Source organism: Zosterops lateralis (genome assembly GCF_965231275.1).
Source record: "Zosterops lateralis genome assembly, chromosome: 20".
Classification (NCBI taxonomy): domain Eukaryota; kingdom Metazoa; phylum Chordata; class Aves; order Passeriformes; family Zosteropidae; genus Zosterops; species Zosterops lateralis.
The window spans coordinates 6,083,419-6,098,544 of NC_139780.1; the positions used below are offsets into that span (position 1 = coordinate 6,083,419).

The window sequence follows — 15,126 nt, forward strand, 5'->3', positions numbered from 1 at the left end:
TTATATAGAGGGGTAGTTACTAATGCAAGTAAATTTATTATGTTTATGTAACGTAGTTGCAAAAATTCATTCTGTAGTACAATCAAGCTATATTGGGGAGCTAGTGTTAATGCAGATTTCTGAATGTTTTCTTATTTCAGATGTTGTTTTCTTGACCATCTCAAAAGCCATAGGAGGTCACATCCAGGTTCAAGAAATGTCTTAAATGGCTTGTCTGGTTTTCTTAGCCTTTGATAATAGTGAGCATGCAGCCAAGGGCTTATGTGACTGTGAAATCCTACTTCTTCCCTTAGCAATGATACTGCTACTCTGACCCTTTATTATCCTCTGTGTGCTACGTAAGGCCAGCGGGCCTGAGGGAATGAAGTTAGTTCTTGGTCATAATTCTCAAACTTGCCAAAGAACTGTCAGTTTTAGCTTTCAGTTGCTTACTCTAATTCATGACAATGATAAAACTCCCATGTGAGAAAGTACTGACTGTGATGCTGTGGCACATCATAGGAGCTTTCTGCAGTTCTTTTTGGGTTTTTTTTCTTCATTTTTGTAAGAAAAAACCCAAGACTTTAATTAGAAGAAAGAAATGGTTCAAAACCAGCATCTAGCAAGGTTTAGGAGAATTTTGAATACATATATGTTTCTTTTTTAGATGGCCAACCGTCAGTACAAGTATTTGATAAAACTCTCCAAATAAAGCAGATGAATGTGTTGGAAGCTCTGGATCTTTTGATTGCCCGAACTGACAAAGGTAGGAGAGGTCCCTGTTCTTGGATTCTTGCCTGTTGGTGGGTATGTGTGTATGACAATTGTGTCTTGTTTAGAAGGATTAAATGCACATGAAATGTGCATTTTTTTTAAGCGAGATAGGTTTTTACCCAGTAGTCTGTGATTGAGTTTCATAAAGGGAACATACACAAAGCAAGATGAGGATCTTCATGTATAACTCAGGAAAGAATTGCAGATATGGTTGGTTTATTATTTTTTACCCTGTTATATCTGTTTCCTCAGTTTTTGCTGAAGTTCTGTTTATCCAATCTTTGGATAAAATGTGATTCCTTCTGTATCTCTGGGAGTTGCCCAATTTGATTGCATCTGATGAAATTCACCCTGAGATCTTACAGAACTAGCTCAGACTGTGCGAGAACCATTTGCCGTTCTCCCAAGACACCTGGAGAATGGGTGATATTTCTGAAGATCTGTGAAGTTTATGAAATTTCTAGAGAAAACCCTTCCGTATCCTGAAGGATTCAAACTCTGTTAATGATCCAGTTATCATTTGCTCACCTGGATGGTTTCAGCTCTTAAAGTTAACCCTTCTAGACTTGCCCTGTAGTTTATTATATTTTTGTTATTTTTCAAGATTATATATATTTGCAAAATATTGTGCACTTCACTGTTTGGAAGCTCTCAAATCATTCTTTGGTGCAGCACCACCTAATGGGAAACTCGGCTACTGTACTGAAGGGGTTGGTTACTAGAACTGTAAATCCTAGAGAGTTCACAAGTCTTCTGTCCCCAGAGAGATACTATGCTTTGTTTACTTTTGCTCTGTTTGTTAGGTGCTACTTCTCCTCGGAAGTGTTAATTTCAAATTACCACATTCTTTTTTTAACTTCTTTTTTCCTGGTTCTCTCCATATGTCAGGGAAAGACTCTCGTATCCTTGTCTTCAGACTCAGTGCTGTCCAAAAAGATATAGAGACTAAAAAAATGATAAGAAGCAAATATGACTGCAGAGAAAATAAACTGGAGAGAACAAAAGGTGATATTGTTATCCTGTGTTAAAAATATCCACTATGCTTTGATGCTGGTAGTTGCCAGGAGCTTATTACCTCTCTTTAGACAGGTGTAGGTGTTCACCTTTAGTAGGTGGTCACCTTTAGTTTTTTCTCTGGACAGTCAATTCAAACTTTGTTAAGCTTACATTTGAAAACTACACTCGTACAGTCCAGCATGACATTTTTGAATGTTGTAAAAAACCCCATGTTACTTGGCAGTTGCTGATGATGAAAAGCTTTAGAGAAAAATAGGATTTCAGGGTTGGGAAGTATTGAGAAGAATTTTGTGGGAATGTCAGACTGAAATAAAGCCCACTTTAAGTTGGAGGAATGATGGCAAATCCTCCATTAAATAGTAGTGCTTAGATTAGTCTGGGTGTTGCTTGTTATTTTTGTACAAATAAGTGTTTCCTGGTCTTCAGAAGCAAGCTGCCTTGAAAAGCTGGAACTTGCAGAATAGTGACAATCCATGTACTTAGGTTTAAGGGTAAAAGTAGATTTCAAAAGAGTCATAGGCTTTTGTCTTTTCCTAGAAGTTGATGTAATCCTATTGAGGAGTTTTTAATTCTGTGTTGCGAAGTCATCCATCAGAGCCCTGTTGTACTAATACAAATACAGAACAAAAAAAGTCAGACCCTACTCCAACCACTTAGAGTCTAGAACATTATTTCCTCAGGCTGCCATTTGTATGCCATTAATACTCACCATGGAAGCGAACTGAGGATTGTTGTGGCTATTCGGAGCAAACTACTTCTCGTCACAAAGAAATATAACTCACACAACACTTCAACCAGCACCTCTCTGGTATCATCTGAATCTCCAGTAGAGGAGTTCCAGTACATCCGGGTATGTGTAATCTAGTTACGAATTATCTTAACACACTGAGCAGCACTCAGCTAGTGTGAGGGGGGTGCAGGGAGGGCAGAAGTATGCATTATCATTTTCCTGAACCTACAGACAAATAAAAGTCAGAAGCCATATGGTGGAGTTCAGTCATATACATGTTAAATAAAACTTTCGCATTTTTTAAGAATTGTTTCTGCTTGTTCTTCGTTATGCTTCTGTGCTTAGAAGACATCCCTTTAAAATCGTGGAGTACCTGCAGCACCCACAGTAGGAACTTGAAAAAGAGAGTAATTCTTTTATTTATGTTATAGGAAATATGCCTTTCTGACCCTCCAGTGGTTATGACACTGGTGGATGGACCTACTGGAGACAGTGACAATATGATCTGTGTAGCATATCGGCATCAGTTTGATTTAGTCAATGAGAGTACAGGGGAGTCCTATAGATTGCATCATGTTGAAACAAACAGGGTAAGTTTTCATCATTAAAACTTTTGCAGGCCCTCACTGAACATAATTTGTTGCAGACTCAGTGCATGCTGTGCTGACCTCCTAGGAGAATAATGTATGGAGATACTCATGTGTGTTATTTTTTACTTCTATAACTACTGCTTTAGAGCACTCTGAGACATTTATTCCTTTTGGGATATTTTTTGGGATAGTCCTTTTTGGATATGATGATAACTCCCAAGAGAGGTAGTTACAAGATAGGATGTTGGGAAAAAGCCTGTGTTTCAGGATCTGGAATGTTGTTGTTGTCAAAAATTCATTTTTCTTCTTTCTTAGCCAGTAGTTTGCTTTTTGCTTTATTGTTGTGGTATCAGTGTTTTATTGTTTAAAAAATTGCATCAAAATAACTTCAGTGGTTGACCACTAATATCTTATTCAGACTTGCCTGTTTGTAGCTAAAATATTTACATATAGCTTTTCCTTCTATTTAAGAAACTGCTGTACAGTCAGCTAATAACTGAATCTGTCTGTCTAGGACATAGGGTTGGGATTTGAGTAAATGTCTTGGTTTTCAGAAAAAGTTGCAGTATTTCCTGCTCCAGAAAAGATAGTTTCTAAATAGGGATGTGGGCATGTAGCTTTAGACAAAAAAAAGAAAAGAAAAAAAAATAAAAAAGAGGAAGACTACACAGTTCATCTGTTGTTGTTGTTGTTTTTGTTAATGAGATAAGGGACTAGGGACTACTTTTTTTCATTTGATAGTTCTTGATAGGTTATTTCCTTCTTAAATCATCTATATTTTTATTTGGATCTGGTGATGAAGAGGTGCTCTTGGCATGATGGATCCAGTTGAGCACTGGGAATCAATCTTAATCTGCATGAGGAGGAACTAGAAATAAAGAATGGGGATGGAGAAGTACATCACCGTCGCCACCCACCACTCCCATTTGTTTTGTACACCAGAATCCTTATTTCCTTTAGGGACACAAATGAAGCAAACAATTAATCTGAGCTGAGCTAGTGATTTTTATGATGTTGAAATGACTTGCCTGGTTATTTCTCTGGACAACAGAGCAGCAATGGGTTTCAGTCACTAGAAAACACATAGCAGGTCAAAATGCTTTTGGTATGGATGTGCAAACTTTCAGGTTTGCTTAACAGTTCTTGACCTGCGTAGTAATCTTAAATCAAGGAAAGTCAAAGAACTGCTATTCATGGCATCAGTGTCTCAGCACTCTCTCTGTCCAAGTAGTATATATGGTTTGGGAAGCATTTTCCTAATGTAACCTTACGCATTTCACTAATAAGGTCTCATTTCCTGAACAGATACCCTACTTTTTGTGGCTGTTTTGGTTTGTTTTTAATCTAAATGTAAAGGACAAAACCAGAGTTGAATTAAGAGAAATTATGTAGCCTAATCTATGTAAAAAATACTGTGGTTTAACCAGCATTGCCTCTCAATTTGTAAATTCAGACTGTTCAGTAATCCTTAGGTACATCCTTGTTGACCTCTGTAAATATTAGTGGTTTTGAACCAGTAGTTGATCTTTTTGCTTGTCATGATGTGCATTTGAAGATCACTTTTTGAAAATAATTGTTATCTTTAACATAGCATGTTGATTCACAGCTTTCTGAAATCATCCTATTTCCCAAAATTTGTATTGCTAAATAAGTTACATGTTTTTATTGCTTTACACTGTGGGGTGGTTTTGAATGTTCAGTACCAAATCCAAAAGAAACAAATTTTAATCTTGAGAACATCCTGAAAATTACATCACAAAAGAGACTATTTTAATAGAAGTATTTATCTATTTATTTCTCTCTCTTTTTTTTTTTTTTTCTTTTACCTATGGTTGTGCACTTCCCCAACTGATTGTATTGCTTGTTAGTCACAACCCATTTGTAATAACCACAGTATCCTCTGCCTGTTTGTTAATCTTTTCCATTCTCATTACAGGTTAATTTTGTTGCAGCTATTGACGTATATGAAGATGGTGAAGCTGGTCTATTGTTGTGTTATAACTGTAAGTAAGTTTAGGGAAGGCCAGAAATCCTAGTAGCTCAATCTGCATATTTAGATCTTCTTTCATTGCAGTCTAGGTCTGTACCTGAAATAAATGTCAGTGTTTCATGGAAAGTTTGTCAAAATACATTCTTTGGAACTTAAATGCATATTGGCAAAATTAGAAATTCAGGTATTTTAGTCATACTAAAAGTTTTATAGATGTGCAGGTTATATAATTTATGAAATCTTGGTGTCTCTAATAACCCATGTGCATAACAGTCTTCAAGATACAAAAATTATGTGAACATATGGCTACTTGAAGGGCATAGAGGTACAATTCTGCAGACACTGCTTTCTGAATTCTTCTGTTCCTCTATCTATAGACAAGTTAAGGTCCTGATAACTGCTGAAACAGTAATACTTACTTTGTGAAATGACAACTTATTAAAAAAATGTAGGTCTTTTATTTTTATCTTTCCAGTGTGTTGACAGAGAAAGCAAATTTTGCTTAGCTGTCTGGCTATTCTACATAAATGTTTGATTGTGCGCATAATGTCCACCCTTCTGCAAAATCTCCCTGTAAAATGGATGGTGGTTGATTACAGTGTAAAGTGATGGATGCTTCTTTTTTCTATTTTGCTACAGATATTTGTCAATACAGAAAGGTATATCCTTTCAGTGGAGGTTCTCCACTGGTCCAGCCATCAGCTTATGATTTCCACTTCAGCTGGAATCAAGTTCCTTATGCTGTTGGTAAGAAAATATCTATTTTTAGTAGATGGTTTTTTCATTACCATTTTCACCTGCACGTGGCTCTTTGTGGAATGACAGTATTCTGGAAATAAGCATGTTACATTCATGATGCCACTTGATTTAAGTTTCGGAATATGATAATTTTGAAAAGTGGAACCTTAGTAGCAGGTTCATCCTTTGCTTTCTTCCCCTTTTTTGCATTTCTCATTTTCCATTCACTCTACATTCTGACAGGCATGGAGAGTGAAATTTTCTTCAGGCTCAATGTAACTTGGTGTACAGTATCAGTATGTTAGACAGCACTTTTCATAGGAAAGGAACTTGACAGAAGAGGTCAAGAACAGTTTTCATGGAGCATCCAAGAAACTTTTGCTTTAACCATTTTTCCTTGCCAAATAACTTCTATTTTCTTGCAGTCTGTGCTTTTCCTTATGTTCTTGCCTTCACTACTGATTCCATTGAGATCCGATTAGTGGTGAATGGGAACTTAGTCCACACAGCAGTTGTGCCTGAGCTTCAACTTGTAGCATCAAGGGTGAGACAAAAAAATAATGTTTGACTATTTCTGTGGTATGTTGGGATCTAATTAACATAAAAAGTTGCTTCTGCTAAAAATGTAACAAACAAAACCGAAATATGTGCTACTTTATCTGCAATAATTGTTCATCTATGTCCTCCTAGTTTATATCAAAGACAAAGAGAATCAGAAGATGGTTGAGAAAGTCGCACTGTCTAACGATGGGTTTTTGTCATTTCAGTCGGATATATATTTTAAAGCTACTGCTGCAGTAAGTGGATCATCTGACAGCAGCTCTAAGGAAATGAGTTCAAAGAGTTCTCCTCAAACACCGACGGCTTACGAAAAGCCAGAATTTCCTCTTCCTTCTCTAGAAGGTAATATGATCTCTAATCATTCCAACAGCTATCACATCTTGGTGTGGCTGATCTTCAGAAAAGATGTTAAAAAAAACATGAGTTCCTACCTGAAAGTGTGGAGTATAAGAGATTTGCTATTTTTCATACATATAAAACACTTGGTTGAGCTTCTGCAATGTAGTATCTTTACTGAATACATGGTAGCATTTTTCTGAAGAAATAATTTCTGTAGGAAGGGAGGAATTAAGCCTCAGTAGCTTGATGAATCTTTGGCAGTGTGACCACAAGTAATAATGCAAAAAGGGGCATAAAATTTTTCTTTTGTAAGAAAGCTTGACATTTCACATACACTATTCCTTTCATTTAAGAGGAGCTGAATGACCACTGATTGGCTGAAACCCTTTTGCAAAACAAGAAACCTTGAAAAACTTCATGCAGACAATTTAGTGTAACATGATCTATTAACAGTCAATCTGTAGTGTGACAATAAAGGAGAAAGAAAGGAACATCAGCTAGATAATGCAAGATGTGTGTACACCTTTTCCTTAAATCTGCTGCTTTACTGTTAGCAGAAAGGAGAAGGTAATCACAAATTTCTTGAAGGCAGTACTATTTGATGGTGAGTTTGGGATTTTGGTTTGTTTTTCTTCTAGGAATTAGGAGAACGTGGTATTTTGTGTTACCTAAGGGGAGGAGTCATAATTTAAACAACTTGGGATCCAGGCTTCAGTATGTTTGCAGTATATTAAAACACATGGGAAATACCACCCAGACTGGAGTATAATAGTCAGAGTATCAGCCACAAGTCATATAAATTTACTTTCTGGTTCCACTCCTGATTCATCATGTTGCCAAGAGTCAATCTTCTTTTTCTCTCTAAGTCAGATTGCTTGTATTTCTTCCTTCCCCTAGCTTATTTGTATTGAAAGATCTCTAGAGCAAGAAAGATCTTTATCATTTCAGTTAAAAAGTGCCCAGCTCAACAACTATAGCTTGTCTTTATAACTTTTCATTTGGAATTATTAAGAACTGATTGTATTGTGCAAGTATTATGTTCTTCTTTCTTTCTGTGTTTCAGGTGAAGTTCCATGCAAAAACCTATACAAAATACCTCTCAGCAGTCTGGTTGGGCGAAGCATTGAACGACCTCTGAAGTCACCTTTGGCTCCCAAGGTCATCAGTACTACATCATCAAGTGGCATTGCCTCTCTTCCCGTTACGCACTCACTATCTTTATCTCGTATGGAAATTAAAGAAATTGCAAGCAGAACACGTAAAGAATTGCTGGGTAAACTCTCCTCATTCCTCAGTGTTACATATCAGTTGTCAAACATATATTTTCTGATCTTTGCACCATCACAGGTAGGTTTGTAACATGAAGCTAGTATTCATAAATTACTAAAATAAAAAAAAGAAACAGTGAGGAAGCATTATTTACAAATAGTATAGCCATTGTCTGATCATGTATAAGATGGCCATATTCCAAGCCAGGTAGAAATGATTAATAATGGAAATCAGCAACAGGTACCTTAACATTTTCATGCATGCTTTGTTTTCTGTTTTATTCTTTTATTGAGGCCTCTTGGATGAGCCTATACCCAAGACAGAAAGTGCACAGAAGCTAAAAAAAGTTTCTCGAAGACAGTCAGACCCCAGGAAGGGAGCTGTAAGATCATCTAGTAGTGACAGGTAAATATATTTTAGAAAAGAGCCTAAGTTAGACTGTAAATATTTTCAGAATTGACTGCTCGTACTTATCTCAATTGGTGTGAGGCTAACTGAGACCTATATCCATGTGCATTTCATGCTGATGTGTTTGTTAGAGTATCTGAATCCTGTAAGCACTGGAACAATTACACTTTTTGCTAGACATGCTAATGAGCGAGGCAAGACTAAATGGCATTTTGTGTGGACTTGCTGCAGGTGAACCTGTTATAAATATTTGGACTACTGCATCTGCGCTTTGCAGACACTCTTGTTGTTTTCTTTATATGCTCTTGTGTTGCTATTTTCAGAATAAATTTTGTGAAAAAAACCCCCAGCATTCATCTATTTGGCACTGACCCCAGTGCCATTCTCTTGTTTTCACTGTTTCCATAACCTACGTTTGCATAGAGTACTGGCAGAATACAGAATACTGGCAAGATACAGGAGAATGGAGTGACAAAACAAAAGATCTCTTGCAGTGTAAAACTATGTTTGATATATTTCCCTATGTGGAAATCATTTGGCTGAGGGGCTTTGTTATTACTACCTTTTGATTGTTTTACAGGAGGAAACTCAGTTGTAATGGACTGTGTCTGTCTTTAGGATAACTTGATTGAATCTAGAAGTAGCCATTGTTCCTTCATGCCCTGACCTGTGTATTTTTTTTTTAGTAACTTTGTCTTCCTCTTTGCAGGATAATCTCAAGCTCGTTTGAAGGCTGTTCTGAGGGACGTCATCTTTCCACTAGTTCAGATCCTGATACTTCAGCAAACAGGGAGGAGAGCTCAACATCTAGCTATCCATTTCAGCTGATTTCTTTATATGATGAAGACATCATTGACTTAAAATGAAGACACTTCTAAAACCTTTCTTCCTTACTTCACACTTTCTTACAACTCTGTAAGCTCTATGGCAATGTCACAAACACTGCTTCTGGTGGTAAAATGTGGGTGGAAGTGTGGTGATAAATCCTTGTAGAACCCATGTTCTGGTTAGCACAGCCTGGTTTGGTGATGCTTATATCTTTGACATAGGTATGTTTTCTCAGTTAATGAAGCGTTACTTTTTGTGGCATTCTAACAGTAGGTAATCAATGAGAGATTTAGGCTGAAACTGAAGTAAAAAAGTATTACTGGTTCTACGCTTCTTGTAATTTGACTCACCTAAATGACATGCAGCAAAGTTAATTGCTGTTATTACTATCATGAGTTGTTTTACAACAGTCTATGTCGTGTTGGAAGAGGAATTTTATAACATAGATCACTGCTTTTGTGTTTGGTTTTTTTTTTCTTTTTTTTTTTTTTTTTTTCTTCAAAAAACAAAACAATAACAACAAAAGGCTTGCAGGTGAGGTAATTTCAGACAGTGCAGTCAGTCCCTAAATTGATGCATCTTTGGTATTCACTGAAGAATCAGGTGAGATATGAAGATGGTGTTTCCTTTGGTCATTGTCTACAGAAGCTTGAAAACTCTCTGACATAAAGAATCCCTGAACAGAGAAACTTTCTATAGGAAACACAAACTTTCAGAATATTTCTCAAAAATTGGAAATTAAAAAACCCTAAAAAACTAAAAAAGCTATTTTCTTGAACCAGAAGTGCAGCAGTGGCTGTAGAGTATTACCATGAATTAAGGGAGTGTTGGGGGGTGGGAATGTGTGTGTATGTGTATGTGTGTGAGAGAGAGAAAAAAACTTTGAAGGTCTGCCTGTAATTACAGCATTGATGACATCTAGCAAATTAACTATAAGGAGCAGAGATACTGGATTACTGAAGCTAGACAAAACCAGATCATACTGGCTTCATGGTACGTACCTGGAACAGGATGTTGGTATCATCAGAGGGAAGCCCAGCAACTGCATCCCTGCACACTTCCCACCTGCTTTTATGCTATAGCCTGACTTAGTGGGTCAGGTACAAGCTGTTAAGCAGGTCACACTAGGAACTACCAGACCTTAACAGACCTCTACTCATATAGGACAGGAAGGAGCTGAATCCTGGAAAAAAAATAATGTCTTCATTCTTAATGTATCCAGTAAGTGCCTTAACAAGGCTTCGACTTCTTGACTTTTTGCTTCTGTACTTAATCAGAGTGTCATAGTGGCATAATATCTAATGTGGCAGAAGTAGAGAGCGATAAAACATTTAGTTTGGGTTATATGACACCTAGAGATGGTAGCTGAGGCTTTAGAGTAATGTATATGTTTAGTACCTACTTACTTCTGAGAACATCCCAGAATATAGGTAGAAGGCAGAAAACATGGAAACAATATTCCAATTTTATTCAACACAAGCCACAGGAACCAAATTCTTTGAAGATCTTTATCACATTTATTGTATCAAAAGAACAAATACCAGAACAATCATGTGAAATCTTTGGTGTAACAGGAGAAACCTCTGTTGTACAAGGATGTGGTTTCTTTGCGTTTTTAGTAGTCTGATCAGACCACCATGATTTCTGTGTCTCTTCATGTGAGGAGAATTAGCTTCTAGCCATTGTTTCTCTCAAAAGATCATCTTTACCATTCAGTCTGCTAATTAAAATCTAGAGGCAGTTGGTGGTATTGATACCTAAGCTCTTGTGCATAATTTATAAAAGGCAAAGTTCTTACACATCTGCAGAACCTCTCCTTCTTAAGACCGGTGTTAGATGACAAGGCTTGTTGGAAGGTTGCTGGGATGGCTGTAGTGTCATTCACTCCAGCACTGGGCCCGTGTTGTTTGGCCTCTGTTATTCCAGCATGTGCATGCGTTTACTCTCTAAAACTTAAAAAGTAGTCTTAGGTACAAATTGTGTCCACCATAAGCACAACCCTTTCTCCTTTCACACTGGATATTAAGGCTGCCTGTAAGCTGCATTCTTGATGCTGGCTGACCATCTCATGGTTAGGAGAAAAGATAACCTTTGTATCTACAACTATGTTAGATGGGTGTTCTAATAGAAAAACTGAAAAATGTTGCTACAGATGGATGGAGGGAATTGTTTCTGTGAAGGAAGAATTGTTACCAGATTGAACACTTGCTATCAAGCTAAGTTTAACTGAAGGCCTCTTCTGGACTCTTGTCTAAGTTTCTGCAAGAAATACTTTCTGTTCCAATGGGCTGGATTTGTTGGCAGTTGGAAGGGCTCTTAACTCCTGGCTAAATGGTATCAGTCACCACTTCATCCCTGTGCCTTAGTCTGAGGAAATTATAGGAATGTCATTTACATTGGTACGAGCATTGGATTGTACAGGTAATTCACTTAGAACGTACTTCCGTGTTCTCACCAGCATGGGGAATGATGCATGGAATCACAAAATAGTTGAGGGTCGAAGGGGCTACTGTGTTGTCATCTAGTCCAGAACACACGCCCATGCACCACCACTCAAAAATCTGTTCAAAATGGATATGCAACATTTTGAGCTACTTGTCATCTTTGTCCTGCATTTGAATTACAGCATGCATATGAATCATCATCACAACTTTGAAGTGTGGCTAGGACTCAAAACCCCCCGACATATGAGCTAAGTTAATTCTTACACACACACACACACAATATGGAGCCCTTAAGGCTGAGGCTTTGAGCCATTCCCAAGGTCCCCCTAAAGCCCAGTTTGGACTATAGAAACCACTACAGACTAAGAGTAATTTTTGTCCAGTTCCTTATTCTAGTGGCAGTGCAGTACACATTAATATTTTATGTGTTTGAAAGTAACAAAACACTTCCTTCTAATAAGAAATGAAGAGCCACATACAATTTGAAAGGGTTATGGCTATTCATGGTCACAAGAGAACTGCTCTTTGGGTTCAGTGAATGCATGCATACATTCAGTTTCCTGGTTTGCAAGGTAAGGCCTGTTCTAGTTACAGTCCTTTACTGGTTTGGGAGTGTGGCAGGGATTCTTGTTTGTTGTGGTTGGTGTGGGGTTTCTTTAGGCTGGGGCGGGGGGGGGTTGGTTGGTTGGAAATTTTTTTTTTCAGGTTTTGGAGGGGACGGGGTTGGTTGGCTGGGCTTTTTTGTTTGGGTTTGTGGGTTTTGTTTTGTTTTAGTTCACTGTTTTTTTTTCAATGTATAACATACATGCAAGTATGCACCTGGAATGAATAGCAGGTTTGTTCTCTGCCTTCATGTGATTATTTCTATAAATGTGCAAGTATTTGTAATTGATAGATTCAAATTGATTTTTTTTTAGTATTGTGACAGTCAACTGAATAAATATTTAAGCAGTACTTAAGAAGGCAGGGAGTGGGTAACATTATTACCTAACTAGTCACATATGGTTAAGGTTGCTACTCCTGACATACATTTTCTGCTGTTCTGTGTATTTTTGATCAGTAATGGCTAGCTCAAACATGTTTTCCTAAAGATGTGGGTCTGTAATTCATGCTTGCTCATGCAGGGGCTTTTCCAGGGCTGTTGGCTCAGTCTGCACTTGAAATATATAACCCTTTTCATTTGGATTTGGTTTTCAATATATATACATATATAGGTATATATATTTGCAATTTCTACTGTAAATTTTCAGGGATTAAAAGTCCTGACTTATATATATAGGAATTTAAAGTAATGGGATCATAAAAGGCAGGGGAAGGAAAAATCCTGTCAGCAAGTGATAAGGTATTTCAGAATAATTTCTGTTGCCTTTTGTGTATGAAAATGAGTAGCACACGATTTTCATTGTTAACAATGCGATGTCATGGTTCATACCCACAGTGCTTGTTTATTCTGTCAAAGTACTGTTTTCTCAGGCTTAATCTGTTTCTGTGAAGGACTAAATTATACCCTGGAAACCTAATATTAACAGTATGGAAAGGCTCAAGAGATTATGCAGCAAACATCTGTAGCTGCATGCAGGTTAGAAAGTATTTTCACTCTCATTAGTTGAGCACAGCAACTTCACCAGCCTATATACTGCTTAGCTGCTTCACTTTGTTGCTGACCTGTAACTGACTGGCTCCTGTTTGCTACTGGAAATTGTGGTACTAGCACCTGACTTAAAGAGAAAAATGGAGATTATTTTCTGCATATTTATTTATAGCTCTATTAGGTATTGATCTGGTTGAATGGAAAATGTTATGTAAAGGTTTATGCAGAGTATTATCAATCTGGAATGTCAGTTTAATTGTCTTTAAATGGTAGCAGGTTGCTATGTAATTTAATAATGGCATAATGTTAAGACTGTTGCTACATTTGTGATCTAAGACTCTTTACCACTGGTCTTAAATGCTTATGTATTACCATTGTTTTTAACATCATATGATAGCATGTATGGTTTGTATTTCAGATATGACATCCAAGTAGAAACACTCCTATCATATCTGAAACTGTTTTAAGTGCTATTTATTACCTTTGTGAAGAGGAAACATGATTTATTCCTTCATCTGTAATAAACTGTAAATTTTACCCCACCTGTTTCTTTCACACACACAGGACTAATGACTTTCAAATTTGGAAAGTAAAAAGACAAATCAAAAAGACAGGATATAGCACAGAGCACTGCTTTTTCCATTTGAGTTTTCTAAAGTGCTGTATCATACCTGTGACACTGATGTTTGTGTCTTGAGCTTTACCCATCTTTGACAAAAGCCATAATCTAGCATTGGTTTATGTTTCCAGGCATCTTTTAGACATTTGGAGACCTGCTTCAATTGGAGATCTTTACTCTGTAAACTAACACTACAGAATAAATTTTCTCCCTTTCTGGCTAAATATATATTCTTAGTGTCTCCAAGACCTTGCGATTCCTTTTGAAAAAGCAATCATCTTTCCTGAAGTATCAAAGACATTCTTGTAAGAGCTACAACCCTTCTTGTGATTTAAATGCATTCCTAGCAACCTGACAACAATAGGGAAAAAACCCCTTAAATCCATGAAAGCCAAGAATTCATCTCCATTTGGGATTAAGACTTAATTCTGTGGTCAGGCATCCCAGAAATAACAGCCACACAAATGTCAAGTACTGCAGTCTGAAACTAACATTACCCAGGCTGCACTGTGCTCTTCTTCACTGTAACATGCATCATTAAGGAAATGGTAGAGGGGAGCAAAGATTTTTTTTTATTATTTATAAAATTAATTTTATTTTACATCTTAGAAAAAAAAAACCACTGGCCCCAATGCAATTAATGTGCTCACATGGCCATTACAGTCAGTACACCAAGTTAAAAGAACACAAGAACTGAAGAAATAAGAGTAATTCATGACGCTTACTATAAAATCCTGAAATTCTTTGGCTTCCTAAGAAGCTGTTCGATAACATAGAAGCAGCATTCGATATGCCTCTCGCTTTAAGTAGGAAGATTTCAGATAGCAGCAGCCACGGAGCTGGACCCCAGGCAAAGGCAAAACCTGCAATTACGAAGTGAAGGGAAAAAAAATACAAGTTGAGTAGGAAAAAGTATATTATGTCCAAATTGCTCAAGTAAGGGGTTAGCGTCAGGCACTTTCCACGTTAGATTTGTGCATGGTTCCACCGACATCTGCCAGAAGGAGAAAGAATACGTGATTTTAAGTCAGTATGATAAAAGCTAGTGCATTTTTCATAATAATAATTAGAGGAATATTCTTAACAAACAGAACTTGCCAAAACCTCCGGCAGGAGTCGGAAGCGACGTAAGGCAGCAGGCAGCGCCATTCCTCAGCAGTCCCGTCTCCCCTGTGGGGAAACACGGCCGGCCCCGGCGCCTCCCGCGGGCCGCCCCCACAGCGCGCCGGGCGGAAGCGGCCGAGCCCGG

The 15,126-nt window shown here is 37.5% G+C and overlaps 1 protein-coding gene and 1 long non-coding RNA gene across 8 annotated transcripts in view; one reads left to right on the top strand and one right to left on the bottom strand.

Moving 5' to 3' along the window:
• Positions 1-9,533, top strand: part of GARNL3 (GTPase activating Rap/RanGAP domain like 3) — a 28,161-nt gene extending 18,628 nt beyond the window's left edge. For 4 of the 5 annotated variants that reach the window (XM_083875608.1, XM_083875609.1, XM_083875611.1 and 1 more), the window contains 11 exons: positions 647-745; positions 1,642-1,758; positions 2,451-2,620; positions 2,932-3,090; positions 5,027-5,093; positions 5,720-5,827; positions 6,244-6,362; positions 6,586-6,721; positions 7,782-7,991; positions 8,281-8,392; positions 9,105-9,533. In XM_083875608.1, coding sequence (XP_083731734.1) covers positions 647-745; positions 1,642-1,758; positions 2,451-2,620; positions 2,932-3,090; positions 5,027-5,093; positions 5,720-5,827; positions 6,244-6,362; positions 6,586-6,721; positions 7,782-7,991; positions 8,281-8,392; positions 9,105-9,261 — 1,454 coding nt within the window. In that variant the 3' untranslated portion in view covers positions 9,262-9,533. Of the gene's footprint in view, positions 1-646; positions 746-1,641; positions 1,759-2,450; positions 2,621-2,931; positions 3,091-5,026; positions 5,094-5,719; positions 5,828-6,243; positions 6,363-6,585; positions 6,722-7,781; positions 8,066-8,280; positions 8,393-9,104 lie in introns of all 5 variants that reach the window. The other variant, XR_014591443.1, reaches the window with a different exon arrangement.
• A 144-nt stretch (positions 9,534-9,677) lies between these two features.
• Positions 9,678-15,096, bottom strand: LOC310917418. Of its 3 annotated transcripts, none has more exons than XR_014591444.1 (3): positions 14,976-15,096; positions 14,603-14,740; positions 9,678-11,784 (listed from the first exon to the last, which is right to left on the bottom strand). It is a non-coding gene; the product is annotated as an uncharacterized lncRNA (long non-coding RNA). The 3 variants fall into 3 exon arrangements; XR_014591445.1 differs by having other exon boundaries at positions 14,603-14,871; XR_014591446.1 differs by having other exon boundaries at positions 14,603-15,096.
• Between the last annotated feature and the right edge of the window lie 30 nt (positions 15,097-15,126).